This window comes from Podarcis pityusensis (assembly GCF_964106645.2).
Source record: "Podarcis pityusensis genome assembly, chromosome: 11".
Lineage (NCBI taxonomy): Eukaryota > Metazoa > Chordata > Lepidosauria > Squamata > Lacertidae > Podarcis > Podarcis pityusensis.
The window spans coordinates 57,297,472-57,314,735 of record NC_138036.1 but is presented as its reverse complement, the minus strand read 5'-3'; the positions used below and the strand labels follow the sequence as shown (position 1 = coordinate 57,314,735).

Here is a 17,264-nt window from a genome sequence, read left to right as displayed (position 1 = left end):
GTGGAACTCCTTGTGCATATGGATGATTTCCTTGAATAGAGTGCCAAGTTACCAATTCTGTGTTTTGGGACGTTTTGGCTCCCAAATAACAAAAATGTGGAAGTAAGTGTTCTGGTTTTTGAACTTTTTTTGGAAGCCAAACATCCAATGTGGCTTCTGCTTGAGTGCAAGAAGCTCCTGCAACCAATCATAAATCTTGGTTGTCAAACATTTCAAAAGCTGAACGGGCTTCCGGAACGGATTACATTCGACAACCAAGGTTTGACTGTAACAGTAATTAAGGTATCATTTTTGACGTGTTTCCATTTTTATAAAATTCAACTTGCAAAAGCCAGTTACCTGTTTTCACCAGCTCTTTAATAAGTTCTTCCTTCATTCTTATATTAAGGGCCAGTTCACTCATTTTTTGCTTAGCAGCAATAAGCTTTAGTTCTGAGTTCTTCAATTTCTGCCTATTCAGTATTTGACTTTTCTGAATACATTCAATATCAGCACCTCGGAAAGAAAGAATCATCTTTTAAAGAATGTACAGCTCATTTCAGAGCTTAAAGAGATTTTTAGCTATAAATCTGCTTTAGCACCCATGGAGCAAAAGTAGATTACACATTTAGGAAGTAAAATTTATTTATATTTTTGAACAAGAGAGGAGACTCAGACACCACCCACTTGTCAAAGTCATCTACAGAGGGTGAACCAACTCAGAATCTAGTCCTCCAGCCACATCCACGTCTCCACACCTGGTACAGACCTTGGTTAACAATTTGTGCCACGTTGGTTAATATGTTTGTGGTAGTATGTTGTGCTAGAACATGGTAAAAGGCATGTCCAATGCCACTTGCATTTGAACATGAGCAATCAATGTTGTGAAGTAGATACTGCAATCCTTAAATGAAGGGTGGTATAGAAATTTACCCCTTCATGGATCACTGCCTTGCCGTGGCAAAGGGGCTTGAATAACTCAGAGAAGCTATGAGCTGTGCCGTGCAGGGCCACCCAAGACAGACAGGTCATAGCCGAAAGTTTAGACTAAATGTGATCCACCTGGAGAAGGAACTGGCAAACCACTCCAGTATTTTGCCAAGAAAACTCCATGGACATACATAAAAAAGGAACTTTGAGAAGAAAGTGAGAGTTTCCAAGGCATGCTCTGGTTCGTGGGGTCACAGAGAGTCAAGCACGACTAAGACGACTAAACAACAACAGAAAGTTAATAAATAATAATATGATGACAACTTCTATTCCTTTTTATGCATTTTTTGCTGAGTTTTGTAAAGATTACAATGGTTAGCACCCTATGGCAAATGTCACACTCCCAAATTAATCTTACAGATCCTGATCAATGTTTCCACACTACAAGACCAACACTACTTGTTGGACCCTAATGTCCCTAATAATTATTAGCAGAATGCATGATACATGAAAATGTTTTTTGCATCGTAGCATCCATTTCCTTTCCTTACCTGTATCAGTTTCCATCTGTAAAATGTTTTCATTTTGTGAAATGGAATTGTGCTGCATCTCTTTTGGTTCATGTGTAGAGCTGGGAGGAGCTTGTTTTCGTGTCCATGTACGATTTAAGGAGCGTCTAGAGTAAAAAAATATATATTAAAAAATTGCTTGGACAGTGTTCTCGAAGCCACAAACATGAGTCTGACCAAACTGCGGGAGGCAGTGGAAGACAGGAGTGCCTGGCGTGCTCTGGTCCATGGGGTCACGAAAAGTCGGACACAACTAAACGACTAAACAACAAAGAGTAAAATTAAACCACACATTTTAATTGATTAAACCCTACAAATAGTTTTGAGACCACATGTTTGAGGTGTTTTTCTCTGGCAATGCTTCACATGACTGCCAAATCCATAAGCAGGGAACCAGGCAGAGGGCCTTCTTGGTAGTGGTGCCCACCCTGTGGAGTGCCTTCCCATCAGATGTGAAGGAGATGAGTAATTATATAACATTTAGCAAACATCTAAAGATAGCCCTTTAAAGGAAGTCTTTTATGGTTTAATGTTTTACTATATTTATATATTTATATATTTATACATGCTGGAAGCTGCCCAGAGTGGCTGGGGCAACCCAGTCAGATGGGTGGGGTACTACTAAAAATACTTACACTGAATGCTCTGACGTTCCTTTGTAGCCAAGTTGCCTTCTGGTTTGTTCTACTGGTGCAGAGCTAGAATTCCACTGTTCCTGCCTTATACCCACCTCAACATAATGCCCTGTGCTAAAAGACACATATTTAACAGTCCAGCCCTATTTATTCAAGTACATCTCTGTTACAACCTCGAGCTACTCCAATGCTAATCACCTGTACATTCAACTTTGTATGAACGCCTAGCATAACCCTGATATGCATTTACATTTTGACCCAGGTCTGTAGTAGGCCAGTATTTCCTCCTAAATACACAGGCATAAAACAGGACAAAATATGTACCTAAATAGGGTTCTCTTTCTGTTCTTGGCATTTCTTTCATCTTCATCACTGTGATCAGAAAAGCAGCAATGAAGAACTTCATCTTGTTCTTCTACATGATCCAACACTATTTGGCTACGGGTTCGAAATCCAGCCATTACTCTGTTGAGCGAATATGTTGGAGGGCTTGTGTGTACCTTTAGAGATGTAAAAAAACGGTTGCCAAAGAACTCAAAGTGGGATATAGAATGAATGAATGAAACTTTATTTGTGTCAGCCATCGGCCATAGCAACGAAAGAACATTGTGATATACACAGAACAAAATAAAAAGTGAGGTATAGAGTTCTCTTCACTTGCCCATCTTACTCTCAACAAACCTGTGAGATAGGCTTGCCTAAGTGGATGTGACTGGCGCACGTACCTTGTAAGCTTCATGGTTGAATGGGGATCTGAGCCTAGGTCTCCACAGTCCTAATCATACATACTAACCAGATATTGGCTTGAGCAGTGGTGGCGATGGTATTAGCAGAGCCTCCAGAGCAGTGAGGATGGGGAAGTGGGGCGTCGTTCCATCTGGCAAGCTGTAATGCTTGCGCTGCAATATGTTCACCATAGCGCAATACTGAATTCCACCCTGTATTTGTTTGTTACTCTTTATGAGCTGTCTTGGAGGGCTTTTTTGGCCAAAAGGCAGCCGATAAACAGTAACATAATGTAACATAAAACATAACATAGTGATGGCCACCAACTTGGACTGCTTTAAAAGAGGACCGGATATCCATGGAGAATAAGGCTATTGATAGCTTCTAGCCACGATGGCTTTGTTCAGCCTCTACTGTTGGAGGCTGTATGCCTCCAAATACCAGAATACTCTGAATTCTGTTGGGAATTGCAGGTGGGGAGAGCGGTATGGCAACTCGGGTCCTGCTGGAAGGCTTCCTATAGGCATCTGGCTGGCTGCTGCAAGAACATTATTGTGGACTAGATGGGATCTTCTAATGTTCTTAAAAACCTTCCAGGTGAATCAGGAGATCTGCCGTCTTTGCCCTGCCTCTTGAATCCAGTGGGAGGAATTCTGTTCTAGGATGGTTTTCTTCAACTAAAGATGAAGCTGCAAACCTGCAAGCTACCAGAAACTTTCTCAATATGGTTGGAGAAGCGGCATTCAAAAAGTCAGATATACCATTTACTGTGGTGGAGAATGGTCACTTTTCTACTGTATTTATATATCAGAAAAAAGATGGTAATATTCATACATACATTTTAAATCATCTTTTGAATGTTTTTAATACCAGTTTTTAACAGTCTATTCGGCAATTTAATGTTGTATTTTATATTTTTCTAAACTGCTTAGAGGCTTTCTTTCTTACAATCAAGCACTATATAAAACTTGTTAAATAAAAAATACCTTTCGAGAATCCAGCCCCACGGTAGCATTAAAGGATTGCACCAAACGTTTAGTTAGAGGAACACTGTATGGTCTTTTTGAAGATATCACACCAGCTGGTCCATCTCCACAACCACCACTGGAGGCAGAGGCTTTTGTAATTTTCTCTAACTTGTCATTTAGCCGGTCAATTATAAGCTGCTGCTCCACCATTTTATCATTCTTTAAACAAAACAAAATATGTATTTATCAAACATCTGACAAAATTGCAAAACTAAGTAATTTCTGCCCTCGCTGACCAATACTTAAGCCTGAACAGTTCTTGCTACTGAATTTTTTCTTCCTTCCTTCCTTCCTACAACAACACTGTGAGGTAGATTAGGCTGAGATACTGAATTTCTCTTGTATTCCTTTCTAGTGAATCGATACATCTTGGGAGTTAGTATAATAAATAGAAGTTCTGATTGCTCTAATTGGTAATTAAATGTTGTGATGTGTGGTCAGTTTTAGCACTAGAGTTGTTTGCCTGTAAGTAAACAGAACTGTGAGCTTAACAGCATTAGGAATTGCCATATAACTTAACAAAACTCAGGCTAAGAATTAAATAGTTGGGATACTGCAATGCTGAGATTCATTCAAGTCGAGTCCACCAAAGCGTTAACAGTATGATGACTGGGAATGTAATATTTAAACTTTTATTATAAATGTAGTTCAGAAACCAAAATACATTATACACACACCCTTAAAAAGATCATCTAGAATGATACTGTGCAATTCTGACACAGCATAACCCAAACTTTGGTTGCAATCCTACACATACTTACATTTTAAAATGAACATGAATATCACTATTAAGACTTTCAGATAATGTCCGTTGCAGATTACTTCCCTTGGGTTAAGATTATTTCCACTATGTTGGTTTAATCATTTATATAAGATTGACAGCTTTAATATTACTTCATACAGCCTTCACCAATAACCAGCACAACGGAAAGTTACCTGTAGCCTATTTGTCTCTTGGGCCTCCTTCAGCAATTCCATATATTCTTGATTCTCCTTTATCAGTTTCTGTATTTGATCTTGCAATACTTTTATCTCAAGCTCTCTCTCACTAAACACTTCTGCATCGGTAGCAAGAGCCTGCTAGGTAATAAGGGGTTAAAAAGAATACCAAATATATGAAATGGAGGGTCTTGCACAAAGTGCACATTGGAACTTGAATGTCTTTTCTCCTCCATTAGTTAGATATATTTTATTCTACCACCTGAACAGAAACTGTTAGAAAGCAAAGCTACTATAGATATAATTTAAATACAGCCCTTAGTATTTGTTACAATCTAGGACAACAGCAAGTTAAAAGAGAGATGTTATTGGTTATTAATGCTTTGCCTTTGATTACAGTATATGACTTTAAATCACAGGAAGCAAAAACAAGGGATTTTTTTCTATGAAGTAATCAAAACTGGCTCAAACAACAACTATATATATCTGTGTTTCATGTGGGATTTTTTTTTTTTTTTTGGCTGTAGGGACTAGAATGAGAACAGTAAACCTTGGCTGAAATGGGGAAATGAGTTTCTCTTTACAGGTTTTGTGTCTAGCACTATTATGAAGTGTAGACCAACAAGGTATGTGTGACCTAGCAGAAACAGCTGTTCAAAACTACCAGCATGGGAGTTGCACTTTCACCTTCCCTTGTATAACACCCCTGCTGAGAATTTTTAGTTTTTCACTCAGTGGCAGGATGCAGAGAGATATACAGTAGTCTGATTCCTTCAGTCACCACAATACATAACAAGGAATCATGCACTAGCCAAGAAGCGATAAGACTGTAAATATAAGGCAAATTGGCAACACACAAACAAAGATGCCCCACAGAACTAAACAACTATTAATATTTTAGTTATTTTCAATGAGATTCTGCAATTTTGTCAATGAATTAGGAGCCAATTTGTTATTATTAATAAAAGTAGAAAATAAATTTAGCACATTGTGTTTTATCAGTGTTCTAAAGCAAATTCTGAATAAGGTAAAGGCAAATTTCCTCCCTTACAAACAGGTATCACCACATCAATCCATATATAAGACATCATTTTGTATGAGATAATTATTTCACCCTTATGTCAGACTCTCCCAATACTTCAATTTTGCTGTGGTATAGTATTATCTGTATTCAAGCTGCAGAAGAATATAAAAAATAAGGAACTAATATGTAATTCAGCCATGTAAAGCTGATGCAGATTTTTATTCCTCCAAACCTTACAATTCTGCTTAAAATATTATCCTAATGAATAAAATCTATTTTTTGGACATCTAGCAAATTTGATTTGCCCTCCAGATGAGCAAACAATGTATGTGCAATTTACAAAGAACCTTGATTAAGAATGGATAAACTTTCCAGTTACAGCGTAGATTTCCTTTTTATGTATTCTCACCACTTGCATTAAATTTACAGTAAAATACCTGATACTTCTTCAGCTCTCTCTTCAGCTGAAGAATTGTGATGTGATGTGGTCCTTCTTGGTTACCTCCACTTCCACAGTTTACCTGGGGAATGACTGAAGAAGCCTCTCTCCTGAGTTCCTGAGCCACACATATCCAATCTTGCAATCTTTCCTGTTGACTTTTTGATAGGCTGGCAAGATTTTTTAATTCAGCAAAGAACACATAGGCTTCTTCCATGCAATTTCGGTAGTTAAAACTTTCCACCTGAAGCTGGGCAAGCTGCTCCTCAAGAGAGCGGATTTTGTTTCTGTCCCGAAATGAATCAGGTGACCCTTGACTGCCAGGGACCTGTCCACTAATCTGCTGGTTTTGCACAGTTTCACGGAGTATCTTGATGGCAAACTCCATTTCGTCAATAAGGTCCCAGTCTGGGTTGTAGTTGACAATAGGTTTGTTTCTAATATTTTTGGCTCTGTTGGCATATTTGATGGAATTTAGTGATTCATCAAAATCCGATGATGATGGGCTAATACAAGTTATCATGACAGTCTTGGCATTGCCTCCTAAGGAGTCCTTAAGAATACGTGTAATTTTTGCATCCCTGTATGGAATATGTGCACTTTTTCTCTTTGGGTCCCCAAGCGCACTTATCACATTTCCCAGAGCCAATAAGCCACTGTTGATCTGAATTGATTCTTTGAACCTTTCACCAGTGTTCCCAGTTTTTGTTACTCTTTCAGAGCCGGCGAGATCAACAAAGTGGAACTTGGAAGCAATCAGCTGGCTTGAACTTTGAGGTGAATCTTGCGCAGAATCTGTGTCCTTCTGAGTCTGACCAGGTTGCTGTTGTTGACAAATACTGATTGTAAAAACCGCATGAGATCGGCTAGAATGCTCATTCATTTGGGTTGTGCCTGTATGTCGAGCGGCATTTCCGGTTTCTAACAAGCTCATTACTTCATCCACGTTTTCAACCTGGCAGTCTTTGGCACCAACAATTACTTTAAAAATAAATTTAAAAACACATTGTTAAAAAGCAAACCATAAAGAATAGTAAACAAAGCTAACCGCAAAATATAGACTATTAAAACTCATATGCCTCATTCAAGAAGACATTTGACAAATTAATTATGGCATTAGGAAGTATGCAGCTGTTAATTATAAACAACTGCAAGTGTTTGAAGAGTGGATATTTGAATGGGGTGTGTTCTATGTGTGTTTCCACATTAGGTATTTAGGCTGAATTGCCCCACTTTGTTCATTTACCTTTTATGGGGCCCTCACACATCACCATCATCCAGTCACTGTCATACTAGATTTCCCTATTATCTAACCTCAGAAAGTCCACCTCTTTTCAGAAGCACAATCTCCACATTCAGTCACTTTTTATACTACTCTTCCAGGTTTTTAAAAAGGACAAAGTTTTGACAGTGGCAGTGATGTATTGGGAAAGTGAACCTATCACCACACAACACACATTGCAACATTGGTTGTGGGCAGCATTTTATGACCCTGATCTGTTTGTTTAATCTACCTATTGCCAATGCTTCTCTGCCTACATTTTAAAATGTAGTACAGTGTTACAGCACTACAACAGTATTCTTATAGCACTATACCTCTTTAATTTTAAAAAATAACAGTGTGGTTATTAAATGACACTCTCCACAAGGGAATGTGTGCTGAGCTGCAATTGATCCTATCTACAGCAACTCTGTCACACTCACTGGTGTAGACAGAAAGCACAATGCTCCTAACAGCAGGGAAAATCAGTTGCAATTCCACTTGTAGCTTACAATGGAAAAGCAATAATTCGGAATCACTAGGAGCATCTGGAAGAGTGTTGTGAGTGTTATGTACTGAAGTTCTCACCCTGGGCCAGCAGGGGGATACTGTAGATAGTTCAGGTCCACATATGCAAATAAGGGATCAAAAGTGACGTTCAGTGATTGGATAGTTACAGAAAGTTGTTACAGTTACTTTCTAGTGGAGCTCTATATAAGCAGGCTGGCTTCAGTTCAGTTCTGTTCTGGCCTCTGAATAAACAATAGCTGTTTGAAGAATCGCTGTGTCGTCAGATATGTTCACCCACAACTTAACAGTGAGTGTGCACACACACACACACACACCATAGCTGATCACACAAAGTGTATTTAATCTCAGGCATCTCAGGGACAGCTGGGAACAAATCCTGTCTAAAACTGGTGAGCTGCTGACAAGACAGTGTTGACAATACTGAGCTAGATGGAGCAAGAGTCAGACTTGGTAAAAACACACTAAGTTTCATACTATATTTTTCTTCTTCTGTATATAGTGACTGATCAATGTAATAAAAATAATATTAAAAAATAAAATGGCATAAAAATTGGGATTGGAATTAATGGGAGACAAAAGGCTGACAATGCTGCTCTATAGTTATATTTTATTTATTTATTTACAGCATTTATACCCTGTCCTTTAGTCAATAAAAAGGGCTTTCAGAGCAGCTCACAAAAATCAGTACTAAGACTGGCCCTGCACTCAGGCTCACATTCTAAAAAGACACAACGCACAAGAAAAAAAGAATAGGAGGGAGAAGGGAAAAGCAAACTCAAGCACACGTAATTTGCTTCCCAAGTTCATAGCTGTATGTTTTGGTGACCTTTAAAAAACTCTGTGTCACTCTCTCGTCCCTGTTCATTTCGGAACAAGCATCGGCATCCGTAAAACCAGTACACCAGGGATGTAGGGATAGAGGGGCCTGGAGGGCCAAATGTGTTCTATGAAAATTTCATGAAATATTACAACTGGAAGACAGTTTGGGTGGAGAAAAATTACTCTAACTAAAAAATATAGGGCAACAGTGGACATGTTTAGCTATAAACAGAATGTTATTAGGTATTAAACAGCAAGTTATCACACCCGTTTTAAAGACTTGCCTAATTTCAAGCATCTACTTAAACCCCAAGTGACATTATCATCAACAATGATGCACAGCATAAAGAAGTTGCTTCTCGGGACCAGCTTTACAGGGGACACATTGGGTTGCAGGAGAAAAGGGAAATCAGAGTATATTGCCTTCCTCACTTCCTCCAGCAGGAGAATTCTCGTAGCAGAGTTCTACCCATGGGCAGTCTTGCTCCAACCCAATATATATTTTCATCTCTGTAAAGACTTTAAATTACATTCATACCAAAGCAGAGGCAACTGTTTTCATGCAATATTTTGGATGTAATGATATACTATTAGAATTTTCTTGTTAGCAGTAGATTTTTGACATCAATACTTGTCTGTTTTAAAAATTAATTTATAACATTACTTACTGCCAAGCAAGCAAGAGCAAACAGACAAATTAAGTTTAAATAATTACCTGTATTGCCCTTTTCGTCTTCTCTAATTTGTAGATATTTCATAGAGGTTTCTAGTTCCAAAAGATCTCTGAGTTCCTCTTTGTAGACCTCGATGTAAGAAACTTTCACAGTGAAATCAATATTATGGTTTTCTGAAATAATCTGAAATATTTCCTCAATTGCACGTGGAATGATACCTCTCTCTTCTTCTGCAACTGATGCTAAAATTCAACAAGAAAACAGCCTAAGCACCCAGCTAAAATTTGTACATTCAAATGCTAAAGATGTGCACAGGGAAATTCCACAAAGGTTCTGAAGGCTTCTTAGCTTTATGAATATGAGTCATTTAATCCTGTCAAGGTCACACAAATAAATATTTCCTCTCAGAGATAACAAATAGTTGGTTACAAATTGAAAAAAGTATTTGCCAAATATACTCATCCAAGAGGGGAAAGAATTGGTCAAAGCCTACAGAGCACATTGTGTACATCCTTATGCCCCCCCCAAACTGAAAATATCCAACAATGTATGAGACCAAAAAGAGCCCTCAACACCCTCGGAGAATGGCCAGAACCAAATACGAAGTCCAGTACTGATGGCTACGTATAGCCAGTAAACATGATTCAAGAGAGTAAATGCTGTCTTCAATTATTTCATTATAATACTTAGTTTTGATATTATAATCAACCTAAGCCCAGGTCACTGGAAACATAAAATAGCTCCTTTCCTATACAATGGAACAGCCTATCTATTGACATCATCAATATTTGAACAGCAGGAGTCTGATTTCAGAATTCTGCAAGCATATTGAAAGCGATACAGTATCCTGCTATTAGAATTGTGGAGTCAAGCCATGCTCTGAACTTTAGCAGGAAGTAAAAAAGAAAGAAGAGAAAAAACACAATGTTTTGTTTTTTAAAAGGCCAGCATTTCTGACTTTGAGTCATGATACAAAAACAACCAAGACCCTTAGCTTAGAGCAATGGTAGAACACGTGTTTTGCATGCAGACAGCTCAATCCTTGGCATCTCCAGACAGGGCTGGTAAAGAATGCTGTCTGAAACCCAGGAGAGTTGCTACCAGTCAGCATAGACAATACTGAACAAGATAAACCAATTGTCTCACTCTGTATAAGGCAGCTTTCTATATTCCTAAGTCTGCATTCAAGATCAAATTGGTACTATCCAAATCGCCTGCAGATGTGTAGTTAAAAAGTGAGTGCAAAATTTATGGCTTAGTTTAACAGAATTTAATATGACACAATATGATTTTTCCCAATTTCTTCAGCAAATGAATAAATTGCTGAAATGTACAAATTGGGTAGTGCTCACTTTGGAAGGGAGGAAGGGAGATATATAAATTTAATAGATAAATAGATATATAAATTTAATAGATAAATAAATTGTGGTACTGCCAATGCATTTTTTAAAATGTCACATGACACCATAGCACAGAATGACCTGACAATGATACTTCCTTCTGCATCCTTATGGACAATGACTGGCACAAACACCATATTACTTTGTGGTCGTTACCTATGGCACAGCTTCACATCAGTACAACTTGAAATCTTACTATGGAAAGCCAGGAGATAGACCACCTATCACAAACACATTATGTTCCCTAAAATCTAACTGATAATGAGTGGCTAATAGATTTATTTTATTTTATTGGGAAGTACTGTACCAAAGTGAATCCCTTACTAAGAAAGTGGTGTTTCATAAATTCTATTTTTAACTACTATGAGAGTAATCTAGATTAACTCTCTGTTCTGGATAGCTTCTGTATTCCATGTTTCAGCAGAAAACTAAGATTAGAATAGTTTGGTACATTTTAAATACTTTGGCTAATTAAGAATACTTCAATATGGCAGCAATTAACATAAAAGTGCTGTTAGGCAGACAGTTGTACTCTTTGCACTGCATAACAGAAAAAGCACATTTTAGTGAAGAATTTTGGCTACGTCTTTTTTTAAGAGGAAGAGAAGTAAAAAAAACCCACACACAACAGATATCAACAGATTATGCAGTTTATGCAGAAGTTTCCTTATTGTCACTTTACCAATGGTGAGACATAAAAGAACGTTGCAAGAAAACTATGATTAAATCATCATAAAATATAAGGTTTCAAACACATACCAACATGACCGCCTCCAATAGTGTACGTCTTTCCAGAGCCTGTCTGTCCATAGGCAAAAACGGTAGCATTATACCCTTCTATCAAAGATGCCACCAATGGCTTAATACATGTTGTGTACACCTCATCTTGGGTTGAATGTTTTCCAAAAACAAAATCAAAAGTGAAAACACGGTCCTTTCCGATAATAATCTGCTGAGTATTTGGGATTAACCTCACACATACTTGATGGTTGTGAAGCACTTCTTTTGAAAGTAGAGGTCTTATTCTTACTGCTACTTTAACTGGAATCTCTTCCATTGCAGCTTGTGTGTGAAACAATTCCCGCTTACTTTGCAAACTTCACTTTGAGAGAGTTTCTCTTTATTTCTGTCTTCATTATATTCTCAGTCTTCAGCACTTAACGGGGAACAAAGAGCAACATATTAGAGATTACTTTTCTCTTACCTAGAAAAGAACTACTCTTACCTATAATGAAGAACTGCTCTGAAAAGTTATGCAGAAGTAGCATCTTCTCTCATTTTATATCCCAGAACTGCTTGAGGCTCTTCAAGATCAATAAAACCAACAAACAGAACTTTGACAGGGGAACATTTTTCTAAATGCTGTCAAGAGCCACAACCTGTTGAACTCCCACGTGTTATGCATATACAGTGGACGCTCGGGCTGTGAACGTGATCTATGTGGGATACACATTCACAACCCGCAGTGTTCGCAACCCGCAACTGCACGTCTGCGCACGTGCGGGCTGTGATTCAGCGCTTCTGCGCATGTGCAAAGTGTGATTTTGCGCTTCTGTGCATGTGCGACCGCCGAAACCCATAAGTAACCCGGTACTTCCGGATTTGGGTGGTCTGTAACCCGAAAAAACACAACCTGAAGCATCTGTAACCCGAGGTAGGACTGTATAATAGCCACAGGAATCAAAGGTGTGTGTGTGTGTGTGACCATGCTAGACTGGATACCATACAAACAGGACTGGGGAGGCCCAGAATCACACAAGGTCACTATCTCTCGCCTAACCTACCTCTTTTGTGGGGTGGTGGGGGTGGAGTTGGGAGCATGCGCCCCCCCCCCAAGTTCGTGTAAGAAACATTGTCTGGAACCAATAAAAAGCATAATATTACAGTATGACTCTCCTCATAACAAGTACAGTGGTACCTTGGGTTACATACGCTTCAGGTTACACACTCTGCTAACCCAGAAATAGTGCTTCAGGTTAAGAACTTTGCTTCAGGATGAGAACAGAAATCGTGCTCCGGCGGCACGGCAGCAGCAGGAGGCCCCATTAGCTAAAGTGGTGCTTCAGGTTAAGAACAGTTTCAGGTTAAGAATGGACCTCCGGAACGAATTAAGTACTTAACCCGAGGTACCACTGTAATGGGAAAAGGGATGCAACAGAACCACGCAAAGAATAAAACACAGTTTGCAAAATACTTCCTTTCACAAGTCACAAGAGTCTTCCACAGCCTAAAGATCCTTTACAGCCCGAACCTATCTAGGCCTGTTTACTCAGAAGTAAGACCCCCCCCCTCCGCAAAGCGGCCAAGAGGGCTCCCTCCCAAGCAAGCGCTGAAGATGTTGCTAAATGACCCAAAACAAAAGTCGGGATAGTTGCCTCTCGCCGTCGGGCTGCGATCCCCGCGCCTCCCGTCAGAGAAAAGAAGCTGGGCTTTGCGCGCAGGGAAGGAGGAACTCGGAAACTCTCCGTCCGGCGAGGCGCGCTTCTCCTCGCCCGCCCCGGGGGGAGCCACCCCTCTCCGCCCGCCACGGAGCCTGCGCTGCTGGCGGGACGAGGAGGAGCGGGACGCCGCGTCCCGCCGCACCCGAGGCGAAACCGCCCTCCTTCCCTCCCGCCGCAAAGATCCGCGGCTTCCTCGCGCCCGCCCCGCGCCCACGTTTGTTTACACCGGTCGCTAGGCAACCGAGCGGGCCTCTCGCTCTGGCGACGGGCAGCCGGCGGCTCCCTCAAGAGCGGCGCCGCCTCCGCGGTCTCGCCGCGGCCCTCGGGGCGCAGCGCCCCCTGCAGGCGCAAGCCGCGCTTCCCGCCGAGGCCGCGCGGTTTGCCGTGACCACGGGTAGCCAAACTAAGGGCCGGATGCGGCCCAATCGCCTTCTCAATCCGGCCTGCGGGCGGTCCAGGGATCAACGTGTTTTTATTTTTATTTTTTTAAAAAATAATATTTATTAAAGTTTCAAAGGGGGGAAAAAATCACATTAGTAAAAAAAAAAAAAAATTAACAATGAAAAGGAAAAATACAAAGTAGAAAAAAAGAAAAAACAGTTAAAAACAATTCCATCTTTTCCTCACCTCTTTTACGTTTACTTGTTTCCCGGACCTCCTCATACCTCCCTCTTTTGTATTCCAATTAAATTTGTTAATCCAACAATTCCTTTCCCTCCTTTTTAATCCTAATCTTTAATCTTGATATATTATAACTTTAAATTTTTACATATTAAAAACCAATTTTTCATATTCTTTTGTATCTGTACAGCTAGAAACCACTTAACTTCAATCCAACATCATTCTAACATTCATTAATTTTGCAATATTTCTGTAAATAGTCTTTAAATTTCAACGTGTTTTTATTCTTTATTTTCTTTCAAAAAAAATTATTGCTTTTTCACAACATTATAAACAAACAAACACATAAAACAAACAAACATAAATCATAGCCTTATTAAAAATTACACTTATTACCATTGTTAAGTGCCTTCCTCGCTTCCCCTTGGTTGAATTTCATTGCATGTCCTTTTAACGGTTTTCCAAATCACATTCTTAAAAAAAATTAACTTAAACATTAACATCCTTAGATCTTCACATTATGAAATTGAACATATTAATTCATCACTTAAATAAAATCCTAAGCCAATTAAGTACCTGCAAGCTGTTTTCAGTTAATTTAACTTAACATATTTAACTAAGTAATCATTAAATTTGATCCAATCTTCCTGATACTCCTCCTCCTTCTGGTCGCGGACTCTTCCGGTTAGGTCGGCTAGCTCCGAAAAATCCATCATCTTCATCTGCCATTCTTCTATCGTTGGTAATTCTTGGGTTTTCCACTTTTTAGCTAACAAAATACGAGCTGCAGTTGTGGCATACAAAAATAATTTAACATCTTTCTTGGGCAATTCCAAACTGTTATTCCAAGAAGAAAGGCCTCTGGTTTCTTTATAAATGTATATTTCAACATTTTTTTTCCAATTCGTTGTATATCTTTTCCCAGAAGTCTTTCACCTTCAGCATGTTATTAAATGAGTAGAATGTGTACATTTATTTAAAATGCATCTCTGGGTTATTTCCCCAGAGTGGCTGGGGAAACGCAGCCAGATGGGAGGGGTATAAATAATAAATAATAATTGTTATTATTATTATTATCATCATCAGTGGGGCATAGGAATTCGTTCACCCCCCCAATATAGTCCGGCCCCCCACAAGGTCTGAGGGACAGTGGACTGGCCCCCTGCTGAAAAAGTTTGCTGACCCCTGCCCTTACCGCTCAGATTCTCCTTTCTTCATCATCATCATCATCATCGTTTTATTTGTATGCCGCCTTTCCATAGTTAAAACAATGCTCAAGGCGGCGGGCTGTCAAAAAGTATCAAAAAGCATGAAAAATACTCCATTAACTGAGGTTCTCTGCCCCCCCCCAGGCAGAGACCTGCCCCCCCAATCTCACCAAAAAAAGCTCAACAATTTTTGCCGCCCCTGAATAAAAACACTGGATTCGCCCATGGAACTGGCCCAAGCACTTGATCCTGGCCATCTCTGAGGCAACAGGAACGTTTTGTGGTATCCACGGGTGGCCATTCACATGTGAAGAGCTCAAGTCTGGGCTAAGAGGCTTTGGCACCCAAGGCGGACCCCAAAGTGGGTTGCCCAGCAGGGGAGAAGGCGTGAGGGACGACCCACATATCAGGAACAAGGGTGGAAGATTGACAGTGGGATCTGCTGCTGCTGCCCCTGTGGATCTTGCCACCTGAGTCCTGACCTCCTTGCCTCAGGGGTGGGCCGGCCCTGGCAGGGCTTAACTGGAGCCATTGCTGGATGTTTATGGACTACTAGGCCTCAATCGCCCCCATTCCAGCTTTGGCAGGCTGCCTTCCTCACCCACCAAAAGAGGAAGCGGTGTTGTGTGAAGCTGCCACGACTCTCACAACTCTGCCAGCTCATGTCTCTGCCAGTGTGTGAAGTAGCCACACTCCTGTACAACCAGGCTATGGGTCTACTGGTTCCAGGGGCGGGGGGCTTTCCCGGGCTCCCCCCGCTTTATGTGGAGATCCTCCACGTAAAGGTAAAGGAACCTTGGATGGTTAAGTCCAGTCAAAGGCGACTATGGAGTTGCAGCGTTCATCTCGCTTTCAGGCTGAGGAAGCCACTGTTTGTCCACAGACAACTTTCCGGGTCATGGGGCCAGCAGGGCTAAACCGCTTCTGGTACAACGGGACACCGTAAGGGAAACAAGAGCGCACGGAAACGCCATTTACCTTCCCGCTGCAGCTGTACCTATTTATCTACTTGCATTGGCATGCTTTCAAACTGCTAGGTTGGCAGAAGCTGGGACAGAGGAACAGGAGCTCACTCCGTTGCGGGGATTCAAACCGCCAACCTTCTGATCAGCAAGCCCAAGAGGCTCAGTGGTTTAGACCACAGATGCTCCACGTAGGCATATGGCTGCTCTGACTCACATGTGCCACAGCAGCAGGTGTTAGAATTCCTGCGCCGTGATTGCAGTCATGGGGTTTTTGTCTATCACATGACGGTGTATGTTTTGACTCCAGAGTGTGAGAAGTGACGGAGACAGGATGTTTGTGTTACTGTGTTCTGTGAAGTGGGACTATTGTCCTTTGCTTTCTCTCTTTGCTGTCTGATGCTAGAGGGAGCCATGTTGCAGTGCTCCGTGTGTGTTTATTTACATATAAAGTAGATTAGCCAAAATGCTGAGCTATTGAGGTCTGTTATGCAAGCTGCGAAGACTCTGCAGATCCCTAAGTGTGTCGACGTCTGTTGGCATCAGTCGCTGTGACGTTTGGGCTGAAGAAAGCTTTTGAAGCTCTCGAATGATCGACCAGGAGGGAGAGAACATGCCAGTCGGGCATGTGTCTCTACCAGGGTCCTACTTGAGTGTAAGGCGAGCTCCTGACAGCAGGGATTTCTTCAGGTCTCAGAAGGTATCCATCCGAAGCCCCTTACATACAGCAATGTACAATTGTCTTCATTTTGTGTGCCTAGATTTGCATCCTTGTAAGGGGCTATACATCGGGGTAGAACACATGCTTTGCATGCAGAAGGTACCAACTCCTATATCTTCAGGTATCATGCCAAAACCTTTTCATTAGCTTTGTCTTTAAAAGTCAAAAGTGCTGTTGACTGCTCCTTTTGGTTGTTGGTCTCATCCTTTATGCAGTTTTATTATGTATATTTGTATTTTTTTAATTAAAAAAATTATAAAGCATCCTGGAATCCACTGGGATAATGGGCAAAAACAAAAATGCTTTACATAAAAATAAAACTTGGTTTTAGTTCGGCAGATATGCAGTACAAAAAGG

At 40.5% G+C, this 17,264-nt stretch overlaps 1 protein-coding gene across 3 annotated transcripts in view; it reads right to left on the bottom strand.

Moving 5' to 3' along the window:
• KIF27 (kinesin family member 27) overlaps positions 1-13,528 on the bottom strand; it is a 35,017-nt gene extending 21,489 nt beyond the window's left edge. Inside the window, exons 1-9 of one of the 3 annotated variants that reach the window (XM_080972290.1) lie at positions 13,330-13,528; positions 11,714-12,110; positions 9,596-9,796; positions 6,268-7,250; positions 4,804-4,947; positions 3,826-4,026; positions 2,438-2,613; positions 1,461-1,585; positions 340-495 (exon numbers count right to left, since the gene is read on the bottom strand). In XM_080972290.1, the coding sequence (XP_080828416.1) occupies positions 340-495; positions 1,461-1,585; positions 2,438-2,613; positions 3,826-4,026; positions 4,804-4,947; positions 6,268-7,250; positions 9,596-9,796; positions 11,714-12,011 (2,284 nt within the window). In that variant the 5' untranslated portion in view covers positions 12,012-12,110; positions 13,330-13,528. The remainder of the gene's footprint in view (positions 1-339; positions 496-1,460; positions 1,586-2,437; positions 2,614-3,825; positions 4,027-4,803; positions 4,948-6,267; positions 7,251-9,595; positions 9,797-11,713; positions 12,111-13,329) is intronic. The other 2 variants (XM_080972288.1, XM_080972289.1) reach the window with 2 other exon arrangements.
• Positions 13,529-17,264: the final 3,736 nt, after the last annotated feature.